This window comes from Thunnus albacares, chromosome 6 (genome assembly GCF_914725855.1).
Source record: "Thunnus albacares chromosome 6, fThuAlb1.1, whole genome shotgun sequence".
NCBI classification, from domain to species: Eukaryota; Metazoa; Chordata; class Actinopteri; order Scombriformes; family Scombridae; genus Thunnus; species Thunnus albacares.
Window position 1 is genome coordinate 14,010,706 of NC_058111.1, and position 15,961 is coordinate 14,026,666.

At 38.8% G+C, this 15,961-nt stretch overlaps 1 protein-coding gene and 1 pseudogene across 1 annotated transcript; one reads left to right on the top strand and one right to left on the bottom strand.

Annotated features, from left to right (window-relative positions):
• Positions 1–1,296: 1,296 nt before the first annotated feature.
• LOC122984476 (extracellular calcium-sensing receptor-like) lies at positions 1,297–6,091 on the bottom strand. Its single transcript, XM_044354946.1, has 8 exons — positions 5,822–6,091; positions 5,594–5,680; positions 5,117–5,386; positions 4,607–4,810; positions 4,238–4,513; positions 3,456–3,680; positions 3,230–3,353; positions 1,297–2,321 (listed from the first exon to the last, which is right to left on the bottom strand). Exons 1-8 carry the CDS (start codon positions 6,083–6,085, stop codon positions 1,408–1,410), a joined length of 2,364 nt encoding a protein of 787 aa, XP_044210881.1. The 5' UTR covers positions 6,086–6,091; the 3' UTR covers positions 1,297–1,407.
• Positions 6,092–9,567: 3,476 nt separating this feature from the next.
• Positions 9,568–13,600, top strand: LOC122984469 (annotated as a pseudogene).
• Positions 13,601–15,961: the final 2,361 nt, after the last annotated feature.

Consider the following 15,961-nt stretch of genomic DNA (forward strand, 5'->3'; position numbering starts at 1 on the left):
CACTTGAGAAAGCCGTGTTGCCCATGCAATTTCTGTGATTGATCTATCCCCTAACAGACATGGTGGTAATGGAACTCCAAGGTGGGTCATGCCACTTCCATTAGTGAAGTTTTTCACTTAGTTCTCAGAGAACCGGGGTTACCCTGGTACACAAACGTTTTACAGTACTGCAAATCTTGAGAAAAAAAAGACATGACTGAAGGGAAATGTACCATTATGCCAATGTAAAGGATGGAAAAATAGCCTCTATTAGAAGTAAAATAAAAACTGACAACACCTTTATTAAAAAAAAAAAAGAAAAGAAAGAAAAAGAAAAAAACATGTAAATAGCTACTTTATGAATTAGTCTCTCTCATGTACTGGAGTTTTTGTGAGATTTCAGTCAGGAAGGCTATCTTTGTATGCTTGGGTCTGTAGTTTTATTTCTCAAACCACCTCAGAAGATAGTATCAGTTAAGGGCATATATGTTTATTTTTGATACAGAAATATGTTTTGGTTAATGACTATGATACTGAATTTGAATAATATCCTTAAAACAGATGGTTTTAAGGATAATAATAGCATAATAGCTACTGGCCCAGGTACCCCTAGGCTTGAGGCCGGTAACATCAACATTGTTTCTCTCTGCCAATTAAGACATTACCTAAACTGAATAATAAAAATATGCTAGTTTCTCCATTTCACTGGGTGACCATAAAAAGAGAACCAATAAGCAATGATTTATTGATTATCAAGCTACTTTGACTAGCTTAAGCATGGCTGCAGCAAATACTGGACTTTTTTATGATCCAACTTTTTGCAAAAGATTAAACAAAATGCTAATAACATGTCGGCTAGTCCGGTTTACTTACTGTTGGCCATTAAGATGCTATGGATGCATCATAGACAATTTGACTATGAAATAGCATTTGCTGCATTGACATTACTGCAATTGCTTCAATCAGAAGCTGTACATACAAAGAAAAAATAAAGGAAAAGCCATTTAGAAAAACATTTGGATCCCCCTGACCTTCTAGAGAGACAGAAACAGGAGTATGGTACAGAAAAGAAGGGATAGAAGATCTGAAGAGTAAAAATGAATCAAAGCAGAAGTGAGTTTGACACTGATGCAACGCCTATGCCATGGGGAATGTAAGAATATCATTTTTAAATGTCAACAGATGGCAGTATGACAACCTCATTAAATCAGATAGTTCAAGCACTTTTTGGTCTCTCAAATCTTGAAGAAAGTAAGAGCAATGATCAGGCAAAAAGGTATTAATGATGTAACAACTTTATTTCCTCTTGTTTCCTTCTGTTTTCTTTCATGTAAAGCAAGTTTTTAGTTTTTACTTGTGACATGGGTCAATATGGACATATCACTACTCAAATGAATATAAAATACAGACAGGATCAAAAGTGCTGTTTTATGTCTTGGGAGTGGCTCTACCCATGATTGCTTTCTTTGTGTTTCTCTCTGGTCTCAGCAGGATTATGTAACATTTGGGTCCAAACAGTGCCACCAAGAGGCCAAAACTGGAGGCCAAGATGGCAAATACCTCCACTGCATCTGCATATTTACCTGGTGAGTTGACGTAGGCAGGGACAAATGCCACCCACACTGCACAGAAGATCAGCATGCTGAAAGTGATAAACTTAGCTTCATTGAAGTTGTCTGGAAGATTCCTTGCCAGAAATGCTAGCAGGAAACTAAGGATGGCCAATAAGCCAATATAGCCGAGTAACACTGCAAAACCAATTGTGGACCCTACTACACACTCATAAACTATCTTGTCATTGTGGTATTGAGTGTTTTTATGAGGAACTGGTGAGGAGGAGACAAGCCAAGCAGTGCAAATCGCTCCCTGTATAGAGGTAAGAACCAGAACTGTCCCTCTCTGCTGCAGAGCACCAAACCACTTCAGACTGGCTCCACCCCCTGGTTTGGAGGCCTTGAACACAGCCAGAACCACCATGGTTTTAACCAGGATGCATGAGACACAAAGAACAAAGCTGATCCCAAAGGCTGCATGTCTCAACTGGCATGTCCATAGTCTGGGACGGCCAATGAACAGCAGTGAACACAGGAAACATAGTTTAAGTGAAATTAAGAGCAGGAAACTCAGTTCTGAATTGTTGGCGCGTACCATGGGTGTGCTGCGATAATAGATGAAAATCCCCAGGACAACAGCACAGATAGATGTGCCAAGCAATGAGGCGGTTGTCAAGCAGATACCCAGGGGCTCATGGTAGGAGAGGAACTCTGTTTTCTTAGGAACACATTGGTCACGCTGGGGGTTGGACCAGAAATCTTCTGGACAACTCGTGCACTCCATGGAGTCTGACAAAAAGAGGAAAATGTTAAGATAAATATTTTTATTATGCTCCATAGAAACATAGGGTGTTTTGAAAGGAACACCTTTCAAAAAGACCATTTGCATTGTCTTCAAACAAGAAACACATTTGTTACAAGGGATTGGTATTTTCCTGTATGGCCAGTTTCCTACGCATTAAAGCTTTTGTCATTACCAGTTTTTACCAGTCATGTGTCAGCTCTAACACTTCACGCTTCTTTTCAACCAACCAGGGCCCTTTAGAAGGAGGGCACAACACACATAGAAGTTAACACTATCCCAATCTCGGAACCCATTGGCTATCTGTCTGATGATGATTTAGCCTCTGGAGGCAACGGCTAATCTTTCAGGATTCTGGTGTAGCAAGTGGACATCCGATTAGCAACTTGAGACGGTTCAGATGATATTTTGGCTAATCTCTATAAATAGATATATGCATATGAATGCATATAAATTTGAAAAAATTAATAAAAACTAAAATAGCCAATGGGTTCTGAGATTGCCTTTCTACCATTGCGATCCACCTCTTTTGCTCTCCACACAGACTGTTGACCCGCATGCAACCAAAGCCCTGTCAAACATGATTGTTCAATACTATTTGGACTACAAACGGAAACCAGAATGCTTCCAGTACCAAAATCTTGTCCTGTTGCCTACAGATTCTGCATTCACATGCATCTGTTCATAGAGATTAACGCTATCACACCCCCAGATTCCAACCCCTGCACTTTCATACCTTAACCAACCAATAGGAGTTACTATTGCAGTGACAGGAACAAAATGCCTTTCACCTGCAAACACTACCAATTATGTTCATTAAGGCACTTGGCCAAGCCAAAGGTATAGTTCTGAATGTCATATTCATAAATAGCATTATTTTATAAAGGATACCAACCTGTTTCATTGCTAATCTTTCCCTCAGAACAAAGTATGCAGTCAAAACAGCAGACAGGTTGCCCCTTCTTTCTGGCCATGCGAGTACCTGGGGGGCAGTTCTCACTGCACACTGACCGGGGTGGCTAAAGGGATAATAAGAGTTGTCACAGCTCTAAACCATTAGATGCTGTTATTATGCCGTTATAACCAGGCAAACATGTATAAAATCAATAAGCAGAAGTAACCTGTTTGGATTCAAAGTTCCAGAAAATTCTGTCTTCATGAAGTGTGAGTTCTCGACCTTTGGCTGACTCCTTAACCTCACCCACATTCTGAATCTTTGTTGTTCCATCAGGGTGCCACAGCCAGTTCATGACGTCATAGATTGGTAAGGCATCACCATTCTCATCAAATGTCACTTGATCCCCAAATGGTGTGGTGAAGTTTACTTTGTCCAAATAATACACCAGCTTCAAAAGGGTGAAATGAATTAAACAACAGATAAAAAATGTAACAGACTCCATCCAAATACCCTAATCGTGGTCAGGTATAGTTATCATTTATTATTTGTTCTGTCATTATAAAATATTCTTTATTCTAGTTGCTTGATTTGTCATGTTTAAATTAAGATATAAGAACTTAAACTTTCAAAATATAATACAATTCTTGAGCCACTATGAATTTCAGGCTGTTTTGTGTTATTGCTTAATTGCCATTGGTTATTACTAACATAAAACATAATTGGATTCTCTTTAGAATAAATATTTTTTTCATACTCATTAGATTAGACACCTCAGGCCGGTAGCCTGTTTATTGATGTGATAGTAGAATAGCATCTTTTTTTTTTTTTTTCTTTTTAATAATATTCCTACTGATAAACTACAGTACCAGTCAAAAGTTTGGACGCATTTTCTCATTCAAGTGAATGGGAAGGGGTGTCCAAACTTTTGACTGCACTGTAAATTCAGTAAGTACCTGAAGCTGTATTTTGAAACATAAACAGGTGGAGAGTAAATTGATATCACACCTGCCATGGCTCCAGTCTTTGTAAAGTGGCACAGCTGTGCCCAATGAAAGGCCCTCTGCCTGGCATACACTGCAGCATGTCATCAAGGGCGTACGCCAGAGCATACACAGCCTTGTACACATTGTACTCTGGCCTTAGGTTTGAAACATCAAACAGCTCACTCTCCACATTATGAAGATATTCCTGTCCAGTGCACAGTGCTCCTCCAGCCTCCACCCAACCTGCTGGAGGTGGTGCAAATTTACACTGAAATATGAATTCCCAAAACTGATTTACCTGAAATGAAATATAAAAAAATCAGTGTTAACAGAAATAGTGATAATATATTGTTGCTGCAATTTCAGATCAGATTGTAAGATTAACTCTCACTATACTGTTTCCATAGTTGTTATGATGTTGGTCAGGGTGTATTTTGTAGAGGAAGTCCTTGAGCCCTGCTATTTCTCCTCGTCGGATGGCAATGCCTAGTGTTCCACCCAGGTACGGCATGAAAGCAGGGGTCTGGAGTACATCAACTGAGGTCCAGGCTTCACTAGCCATCCACTGCAGGCCTGACACATTCTGCCTCACCACCTGTGTATTGTATTTTTTTTAAAGACTTCCAGGACACAATCACAGTTAAGTGCTTTGAGTTATGCACTCTTTATTATAATTATGCTATGATAACATATGCAATTTCTCACTTTAGTTTTCTTTTCTTAATAGCAGCAGGGAGAAAAGAAAAAAAAAACATTAATTGATGCACTGGCTATGTCTTAACTGAACTGTTGATAATTGACAGGTTATAATTTGGATAGATAGAAAATACAGAAAACTTTTTTTCTTTTTCTTCTTTTTTCTAAATACTTTTTTTTAAAAACTGTGTATTTTTAACCAAACCTCCTCCATTAGTTGATAAATGTGGATTTCATGTGCAAACACCATGACCACACGAGCTGTTGATTTCTTCATCACTTCCACAATCCTCCTACGTTCAGCCGGGTCATTGCCCCAAGGCAAAACCTCTGAATAAGCCAGACAACCTCCACCAAACTGGGCCAGGTCAGATTGGAAGGATCGGGCAACATGCAATCCATAGTCATCATCACTGACAAGAAGGCCTACCCAAGTCCAGCCAAAGTGTTTTAGAATCTGAATCATAGCACGCACCTATTTGGATAGAGAATATTGTTTCAGTGATTCGGTCACTGATGTAAGATTCAGCATTATCATTACAAACTATATATTTCATTCATGCTGCACAAAGCACATATCCCCATCCCCCAAACAAAAGATTTGTTGAACTGGGGAGACTTATTTCAAATTAATTTCTTGTAAAACATATATTTGCAACAATTATGTTGTTAATAGTCTCACTTGGAAAGCATCACTTGGGATTGTTCTAAAGAAGGATGGAAACCGTTTCCGATCACTCAGGCAGGAACATGTGGCAAAATGACTCACCTGTAAAGGGACATACAGTATGCACACAGGTTGTGTATCACATGCAAGTCATCAGAGCCATTTGATATAATTGATCAAATTTTATATATGAAATTAACTTGTAAACAGCATATAAAAAGCCCAGAAGAAAGTGAAGTTTACCATAGGCAGTCTGAATAAACCTAGCACATTGGAGGTGGCAATAGAAAATGTTGAGTAGGAATCACCCACAATCCCCAGGACTGGGGGGGTCCCAGAACAGTTCTCCTGAAGAAACTGCTCCTCTTGACCACTGGCCAGCGCCAAAGCAGCACGAAATCCAATAACAAGTGCGCCACAGTTATCATAAAGACTATATCCCAAAGTCACATTAGGTAGTAGTTTGGAGTTTCTGTTGATCTCTTCAACAGCAAAGACCATCGTCATAGCATGCCTGAACCCTTGAGTGTCAAAGCTGAAACACAAAATGTCTAAAAATAATTTGAGAGTACAAATAAAAAACCTTCTTATCCATATTACAGCATTGTACAAAATATTCATTAATATATCTTAATGTTTACAGATATATTTAAAATTTGTAGAAATATCTCAATATCTGTTATTAAGACCCATAATAAATACAGGACACATATTGTATCTCAGCACAGAACTTTCATGTCATTTTCCAAATACCTTAAAACTCTGAACAGACCAGAATAATCTACAAAGTCTTATTGCTTATTGACTGTTTTCTGTATGTGTGTGAGACTTACCCTGTGCAGCTGGGCTGACGTGGCTCTGAAGTGAATGTCCATTCAGGGAAGACTGAAGTGTAGTGGACCTCAATCAGCCCACCCAGAGTAACATCGCCAGGCTTGTGCAATCCATTGAGATGAAACTGCCTTCGTAATTTACAAATTGAGGAAACAGAGAAAGACACAGAGAAGAAAAAAGAAGACGAGAACAAAATCAAGATCAGGTAGACATAAAAGACAAAGTATACGTCGAGAAATGCACCCATAACTGCCCTCCTCCCTACACCCCTGTTTCTAATCTTGATGCACAGTTACTCAAATTTATATGCAGGGCAATGTCATCTTCTTTACGTCCTTTTCGTCATTGTTTAATCTGTCACACCACCCATTGGGGCACGGCCAGTAGTGTGGGCAGGACATAATACACATATTATCATCTCAGTTGTATACAGGAGCAAAGTGTAATTTACATAATTATATACAGCAATGAATGGCTCATATGTGCAAAATCACCAAATGTTTCAGTTATAAACATACTATATTATAATTATTTTGTAAACTTCTATAATGTCAAATTCTTTTTTTGTGTGTGTGAAAATCAAACTTGGTATTTAGGTATCTATCATGTAATAATGTTATGTGACTTATGTTAAAGGTATTGCAGTTCAGTCTATTGAGGTAGGAAGTGATATACAGCCTTTCCTTGTGTAATACAGTATGCAGCCGGTTCTTTGAATATGTATAATACGCATTATGTGTTTTTGATAAGAAATGATTGATTATGATGTGGTATGTCTATTTATAAATAACCTTAAAGACAGAGTAGACCTGTAAAACATGTAATAGAGGAAAACCGAGGTGTCTACCATAGCTGTTGCACATCAGTGTAAATCGAAAGGCATCTAAAAGCAGCTGCACACTCATTTTGGATGAGAAGAAAGAAAGAAAAATAGCTGGTCCAGTGAAACGTGTTGTTCTGGCTCCAAGTGGCCTCTTTGTTGTGATATCTTCCAAATGAATGGAAAAGTTATTCAGTTCAGTTTTTTTCAGAATGAGAGTTAACAGAGAGAAATGTTAATAACTTAAAGTACTACTGATGATATCATAGATCCCCTGATCTCTTGGGCCCATGCCTACTAGGCCTGTTATCTGGTATCTGGGCTGTTTCTTGCTGATGCACTGTGCTCTCACCATTCATCAGCATGAAAGAGTTAGTATTAGCATTGCAGGAGAGAGACAGGCACACTTTCCAACAAAGTGCAGGAGCCTCTGTACAAAGGGAGCGGGGTCACATAAGGGTAAATCCAGCAAACAGTTGGGAAGCCAGTGATGGATCATAACCTTGTTGCTGCACTAGTGACTCCTACTGAATTGGTGCACCTGCATTAAGGGGTTATTCCAAGCATTGACACCACAAGCAGTAAATGCTCCTAGTCTGACCCCCACATAGTTATGTGTTGTTTCACAGACATCATTTTGCCAGACTAACCCAACCAGGTGACAGCTGTTTGTTTCCTCTCCTGCTCTGAAAATGCATAAGAAAATATATGTTCTGCAGAGAGTGGTTAGCTTATATTGGGCTCCTCTGTGCTCAAACAACTAGAGTTGCATTTACAATGTGTAACCTTCTTTTCCTATTTTTCTTTTTCATAAAACATACAGGTAACTTTTATTTTTTTACTATATTTATGTGATATCTTCACTTACTGGAATGATGAGTGATATACAAACATTTCACATTATATTAATCACATCTATTTAAACTAGCCACGAGCCACAAATCATCTCTGAGTATATTCACTGTCATGTATTCTCTGAACTCGACTGTCACTTCCACTAGGTGGTAGTAGAGTGAGTCTTGAAATGAGTGTCTGTCTTCCTATGTTCCTTTAACTGTTCTTTGTACTTTTACAGTATGGGTGGCATCTTGCATTTGGGAATAAGATGAACACTTGAGCTTGAAAGTGGCAGGTTAGTTCACTTAAGCACATATACAGTGATGCAATACCATGAACTACACAAAATACATTTAATTAACATCCAATAAAAGACTTCTGAAAGAAAATTCTGATCACCAAAGTTTCAAACACTCCAGAAAATATACAACAGGTATATTGGCCATTTTAGGGCCATTTTTCTATCACATAAGTCTAAACTGTATAACTGTCAGACAAGGCCTGACAATTTGCCTGAACATGGAAGTGTATATCAAGCACAAATCACAAATGTTAAATTCAGATTATTTGCAGATTATAGAGCAGCTCAATTTTAAAAGGGAACTCAAACAAAAAAAAGCTCCTAAAAATTGGGGAGATATCTGGCGTTAACAATAATAACTTTACAAGACGAGAAAAGAGATGGGGACACTTAGTGGAAATTATATTGTACATGCAGCCCATTGAACTAAAAGACTTGGACAAGAATTGGCCACTGGGTAAGGCCATCCTCTGATGTTTAGTAAGCTGACGTACAGTAGAAGGAGGGCTTTTGTCTGAAAAGCTATATAAACTAGTGAAAACACACCTATGTATACATGCAGACAGCTGAGGGATGGAGATCTCAGCTCTCATTACTGGCCTGAGCTTGGCTCTAGGTTTGTTTGAGATGCCCTCAGCTCTTGCCTTGAACGGTTCTGGGGACGGTCTGAACCACAGGGCAGGGCATACAGAGCATAGGACTGGTGCTGGGGTCACTGAGGCCCCAACTGTGAAATGTAAGCTCCAAGGTACTGCTCGTCTACCTGCATTCTCAATGGATGGTGACTACGTTATTGGGGGTGTATTCTCCATACACTACTACATGCACACAGTGAAGCATAACTACACCAGCATGCCTGAGCCACTAAGGTGCACAGGGAGGTTAGTATGAGAGAGAAGTGGAGGATGAAAGAATGAGTGGGGATAGAAATGTTTTTATGATGTGCTTACAATAATGTTGCAAACGTTATTTTGTGTAGTGTGTGATTATTTAAAAATGCATTTTTATTTTTCTTGATAATAATTGATAACATGGGTGCATTTAACAACTGCTGTAAGAATATTTAATTGCATAAATTAAATCTCTTGTTAGTGAGTTTAGGAGTTTAAGATGCATTGTAGTTATGTTTTCTGTTGAAATCGTGAATTGTCCTTATCATATGAAAATTTCAACAGTGAGTGTCTGTGTGCAGCATTGACTCCCGTGAACTGCGCTTCTCACGCGCAATGGTTTTCGCAATTGAGGAGATCAACAACAGCACGAAGCTGCTGCCAGGCATCAGACTCGGTTACCAGATCCACGACACGTGCGCCTCAGTGCCCGTGGCGGTGCACCTGGCATTTCAGCTTGTAAATGGGCTGGACCCGGTGTTTCACACCGGCGACAAGTGCTCGCAATCAGGTATGGTGATGGCTATCGTTGGTGAGTCTGGGTCCACGCCATCCATCGGCATGTCGCGCATCATTGGGTCCTTTAACATTCCTCAAGTAAGCTTTTAGAATTTCTGGTTAAACTTGTGATAAACAGCCTAGAACTGAACTTTAAATGAACTTTAAAGTTAACTTTAAAGAATCACACTTTGCTTCTTTCCTTTAGGTGAGCCACTTTGCCACCTGTGCATGCTTGTCCGATAAGCAACAGTACCCGAGTTTCTTTAGAACAATCCCCAGTGACCAGTTCCAGGCTGACGCTCTGGCTAAACTGGTGAAACACTTTGGCTGGACTTGGATAGGTGCTGTCCGGTCGGATTCGGACTATGGGAATAATGGCATGGCGGCTTTCCTGCACGCAGCGCTCAAAGAGGGCATCTGTGTAGAATACTCTGAATCGTTTTATAGGACCCACCCACACAGCAGGATCCAACGAGTGGCTGATGTTATCCGCAGGTCCCTACATCTCTGATTCTGGTTGTGTTCACTGACTTTATGCTGACAAAACCACAAAAATGTTTGGCCAAAGATAACAGGAAAACTATTTAATTATCTTAGTGGTAAACTGGCAATTAATCTTTTTTCCCTTACTGCTCTGAGATTGATTACTCATATTGTTATAATATAGAGTCAGTCATTAAAGTATTTCTCATGTTTGTTAACTGTCACTCTAGATCAACAGCTATGGTTGTTGTGGCGTTTGTAGCCTCTGGAGACATGATGATCCTGCTGGAGGAACTGGCTCGCCAGCCCTCTCCACCTCGCCAGTGGATAGGTGGTGAGTCCTGGATAACAGCCCCAGACATGCTGAGGTTCAGCTTCTGTGCCGGGGCAATTGGATTTGGCATTCAGCAATCTGTCATCCCTGGTCTGAGACACTTCTTGCTGAATCTCTCCCCCACTGAAGTGGCTGCCTCTCCAATACTTACTGAGTTTTGGGAGGATGCTTTCAAATGTCGTCTGGGAAAAAGTGAGAAAGTTGTGTGGACTGTTAACATGTTTGTTACTCATATTTAGATTCCTTAGAGGTTGTGTTGTCTTGTGTTGATTGTTGGTATGTGTTTTCCCAAGTTAAAACTTCATTGCTGCTTAAAGATCATTTCACAGATTTTAATTAAATGAGAGAAAAATCTGTCAATAATGAACTCATGTAGGTGTAAAATGAAACTCTGAATAATTTAATCATACAAGATTATCATTAATATGATAATTTTTTTGGTCCAGAAACACTATTCATACTACACATTCAGCACTGTACTCAAGCACACAACAAATACAGTCTCACAATAATACACCAAAGTCAAGTAAAATAAAGAACTTGTGGATTTCCACATGCTGAAATGTGTTAGTTTAATGTGGGTATCTTTTAAACTATGAATTATAAAACTAACAAACTATTGTTTGATCACTAAGTCATAACCTGAGATGACATAGATAAAGGCCACTAAATTATACAATCATAGTGCTGTACACAAACTGAAACATGGATAATGAAGAAAGAGTTAAAGCATTAGACAAATACAGGAAAAAATATAATAACACAAAAGAAAATAGAACAAGGGATGTTGGCAAAACCGAATGATTCTCAAGTAGAATAGAATTAAAACTAAATTGGTTCTTGTGAGGACAGTCTAGAGTGTAAAAAACAATACTAAACATGAATTATGTATCATATAATTATGTAAGCAATAATAATAATTGTAATATCATTGTCAAGGCTTAAAAACACCTGTCTTTCTGTGTGTTTTAGGTGTTGCCACAGATGTGAGTGTGTGTGATGGAACTGAAGACATACAGAAGCTCCGGATTGCATACACTGACACATCTCAGCTCCGAATCACTAACATGGTGTATAAGGCTGTTTATGCAATAGCACATGCCATTCACAATGCAGTGTGTCAGGAAACAAATTCTACAAGTCATTGTGACAAATTCACCAGGATAGAATCCACACAGGTTAATCAAAATGAATAAGAGAAAGCCCTTGCTGTTATCTATATTTTATCAAATGAAATATAAAATGTATTTTATGTGATTTATTTCTCTCCAACTCACTGTTACGTCTAATCCCCTCTTTAACAGGTTCTTACTCAGCTGAAGAAAGTCAATTTTTCTCAAAACGGTTATCATGTGTCATTTGATGCCAATGGCGACCCTGTTGCTACATACGAGCTGGTTAACTGGCAGAAAAGTAAGAGTGGCAGCATTGAGATGGTGACAGTAGGGCATTACGATGCATCACTGCCGGTGGGCCAGGAGTTTCGTATCAACAGGAACCTCACATGGGTGGGGGGTAGCACACAAGTAAGAAGCCTAACAGCAATTATTTATTGTATTAGACTCTGAATTATAACAGCTGTGGGCAAAAGTGCGTGTCTGTATGACTTTGCATCTATCTGACAGGTACCTGTGTCAGTGTGCAGTGACAGCTGTCCTCCAGGAACTCGTAAAGTGCTGCAGAAAGGAAAACCCATCTGCTGCTATGATTGTATACCTTGTCCTGAGGGAGAGATTAGCAATGCTACAGGTAAAATAAAATGTTTTCTCATACATACAGTATCTATAACATAGAATATATGACTGCTAATAGCCCTTCCTAATTTTTTTTTTGTTTTTTTTCAGATTCCCCTGGTTGTTTCCATTGCCCTAAGGAGTTCTGGCCTAATGCAGAAAGAGACACGTGTTTCCCCAAGCCTGTAGAGTTTCTTTCCTTTGACGAGGTCTTAGGAATCATCCTGGCTACATTCTCAGTTGGTGGTGCCTGTCTGGCCATCATAATAGCGGCTGTGTTCTTCCGTCATAGGACATCCCCAATTGTCAGGGCCAACAATTCTGAGCTGAGTTTCTTGTTGCTCTTTTCCCTGACTCTATGTTTCTTATGTTCATTAACTTTTATTGGGGCACCCTCTGAGTGGTCCTGCATGCTGCGCCACACAGCGTTTGGGATCACCTTCGTCCTCTGTATCTCTTGCATTCTGGGAAAAACTATAGTGGTTTTAATGGCCTTCAGAGCTACACTCCCAGGTAGTAATGTCATGAAATGGTTTGGTCCCCCACAGCAAAGAATGACTGTAGTATCATTCACATTTATTCAAGTTTTAATATGTACTATTTGGTTGGTTATTAGTCCCCCCTTTCCAATGAAAAACTTAACCATATACAAGGAGAGAATCATCCTGGAGTGTGCATTAGGATCAGCTGTTGGGTTCTGGGCTGTACTTGGGTACATAGGCCTATTGGCTGTCTTTTGCTTTGTGTTAGCTGTCTTAGCACGGAAACTACCTGATAATTTTAATGAAGCCAAGCTTATCACCTTCAGTATGCTGATATTCTGTGCAGTCTGGGTCACCTTTATTCCAGCTTATGTCAGCTCTCCTGGAAAGTTCACTGTGGCTGTGGAGATATTTGCCATTCTGGCCTCCAGTTTTGGACTGATACTGTGTATATTTGCTCCAAAGTGTTTTATCATATTGTTTAAGCCAGAGAAGAACACCAAGAAACATTTAATGAACAAAAATCAATCTTAGGACATCTGAGGTTTGCAAGTAATTAAGATAGCAATGTACAGTACATAGCCGTATGGTGTGCACATGCAACACAGTCCACAAAATGATTTAAACATTCACTTTTACCAGTTTTTGTGCATTAATATTTTCTTAATTGAAATATTATTTTGTAAATTCCCATTTAATCTGTTATATGGAAACATTTCTGACAATGCATATGAATATTCATCATGTGCTGAAACTATAGAATAAGCAAATAAATAAAGTTAATAAACAAAAAATGCATGGTACCAATTTCTGTCTTTCAGTATTTTCTGTCTGAATAATATCAATATAATAATAGTATGAATAAAAACTATTAAAAAGGGTTAAACAGAGTTTGATGCAGAATGAGGGAGCTCAATCATAGCATATTACATACAGTGCAATAAAACAGATAAGCTAGTTATATTGCAAAACTCACAATGTTTGAAAACTCCTGTCATGTATGATCAATTGCAGCAGCTGAGTATTTAAGTTTCAACTATTTGCTTTTATCTGATAATCTGGAAATAGTATAAAATGATTTTTATTACACTTTAAGTGTGATGAGATGTAGACTGGAGTATTAACAAGATAAAACCTGTGACTTCTCCTTTAATATGTCCAACTATAAAAATCTTTAAAGAGCAACTTAAAACCTCCTGAAAATCATGTCTTTGCTAGCCTCCAGTCGTTTAAAGAGGACATATAAAGCAAATTTCCAGATCCATATTTGGCTTTGCTGGAATATCTTTGCATGACAATTCTAAAACCCTTATCAAACAGTGTCTTTGTTCACCTCTCACCTCTCTAGTGGTCTCTTGAGCATTGGATTAAGATGCCTCCTGCACACCTCTAAGTGGAGGGCACATCCAACTGGGAGGAGAGCTGTGCCTGCTGAAAGGCCCTCTCCCTGGCACACAGTGCAGCATGTCATCAAGGGCATATGCCAGAGCATACGCAGCCTTGTAAATAATGTACTCGGGCCTGCGGTTAGACACATCCAAATGTCAGTCTCCACATTCTCTAGACTATCCTGTCCAATGCATAGTGCATAGTGCTGGAGGTGGTGCAAATCTACACTGAAATGTGTACTCCCAAAACTGCCTCACTTGCGGCAAGAAAATTAAGATTAGAATAATGATGATAATGTGACAAGTCAGTGCTGATCAGGCAGTGAAGTCAAGAAAAAGGCCATCACTGTGTTATTTTCATAGGTGTTGTTCTAGTGCAGGTCAGGATGTATTCTGAAAGGCCTGGTATTTCTCCTTGATGAATGGCGATGCCCAGTGTGCCGCCCAGGTACGGCATGAGTTCGGGGGTCTGGAGCACAGCAGTTGCTGTCCAGGCTTCACTTGCAATCCACCGGTGGCTTGTAACATTCTGCTTCACCACCTGTGCATTGCAGGGTTATTGATGAGTTATTGACGATGTTCATGTCTTGTTAATAGTTAAGTCTGCAGTTAAAGGAACGGGCTGAAAAACTGACCAGTCACAGTACCACATGTATTCTGTTGAATTCCAAATGTTATAATCGTGATTATCTAAGCATTACTATTTATATGTAATATAATTAAGTGGTGACCTGGTCCTTCTTCAACACTTCTTTTTATTTCCAAATTTAACACTTTTTAATTGTATTTAAATGTCTTTTTACATTGCCTTCTGTTGCTTTTACATTCTGTTTTGATGCCTTTTATGCTCTATGTAAAGCACTTTGAATTGCCTTGTTGTTGAATCATGCTGTAGAAATAAACCTTGCCTTACGCATCAATTATCTTTGTGACCCCCAAATAAAGTCAGCTCTTCTGTTTATTTATGCATCATGTATTAAAAAAAATACAAATAAAAATGAAATCACAATTTTGGACCATATCAATGATCTGTTTAGTTGGAAAAAGGTGTAAACATTTTAATATTTTATGTATGATACAGTATTAATTTAAAGGACCAGTGTATAAGATTTAGGGGGATCTATTGGCAGAAATGGAAAATGGAATATTCATGTATGTTTTAATTAGTGTATAATCACTTGAAAATATGAATTATTGTGTTTTTTGTGTCTTTACCTTAGAATGAGCCCTTTATATCTAGAGTCCTCTTCCACAGAGCACTGCCATGTTATTACATGAATGAATTCATGCTTTTTAATGTTTGGAAACAGTGGATTGATGTAATGCCATCACTCCAAGAACAAAATATTTTTGTTATAGTTTCCTAAATGAATATCTTTTTCATCTCTTACCTCCTCAATGAGGTGAAGCCAGTGACTCTCGTGCAACCACAATGACCACTCGAGCTTTGGATTTTTTCATTACAGCCACAATCCTCATTGCCGATTACTCAGACAAGGGCATGTGGCAAAGTAACTCACCTGTGAGAGAAACTGGGCATGCACAGGAGGCTTTTTTAGTTCTTGCAGGTTTGAAAATCAGAAGATGTTGAACATAATAATATAATATATATAATATTCAATAAAATAGAACACATCAAAATTATTCTCTGAAGGCAAGTGGGAAAAAATAGAAGGTGGGAAACTTACAATGGGCAGCTTGAATAAACCTATCACACCTGACATGGAAATTGTAAAAGTTGAGTAGGAATCACCCACAATCCCCAGGACCGGCAGGGCTC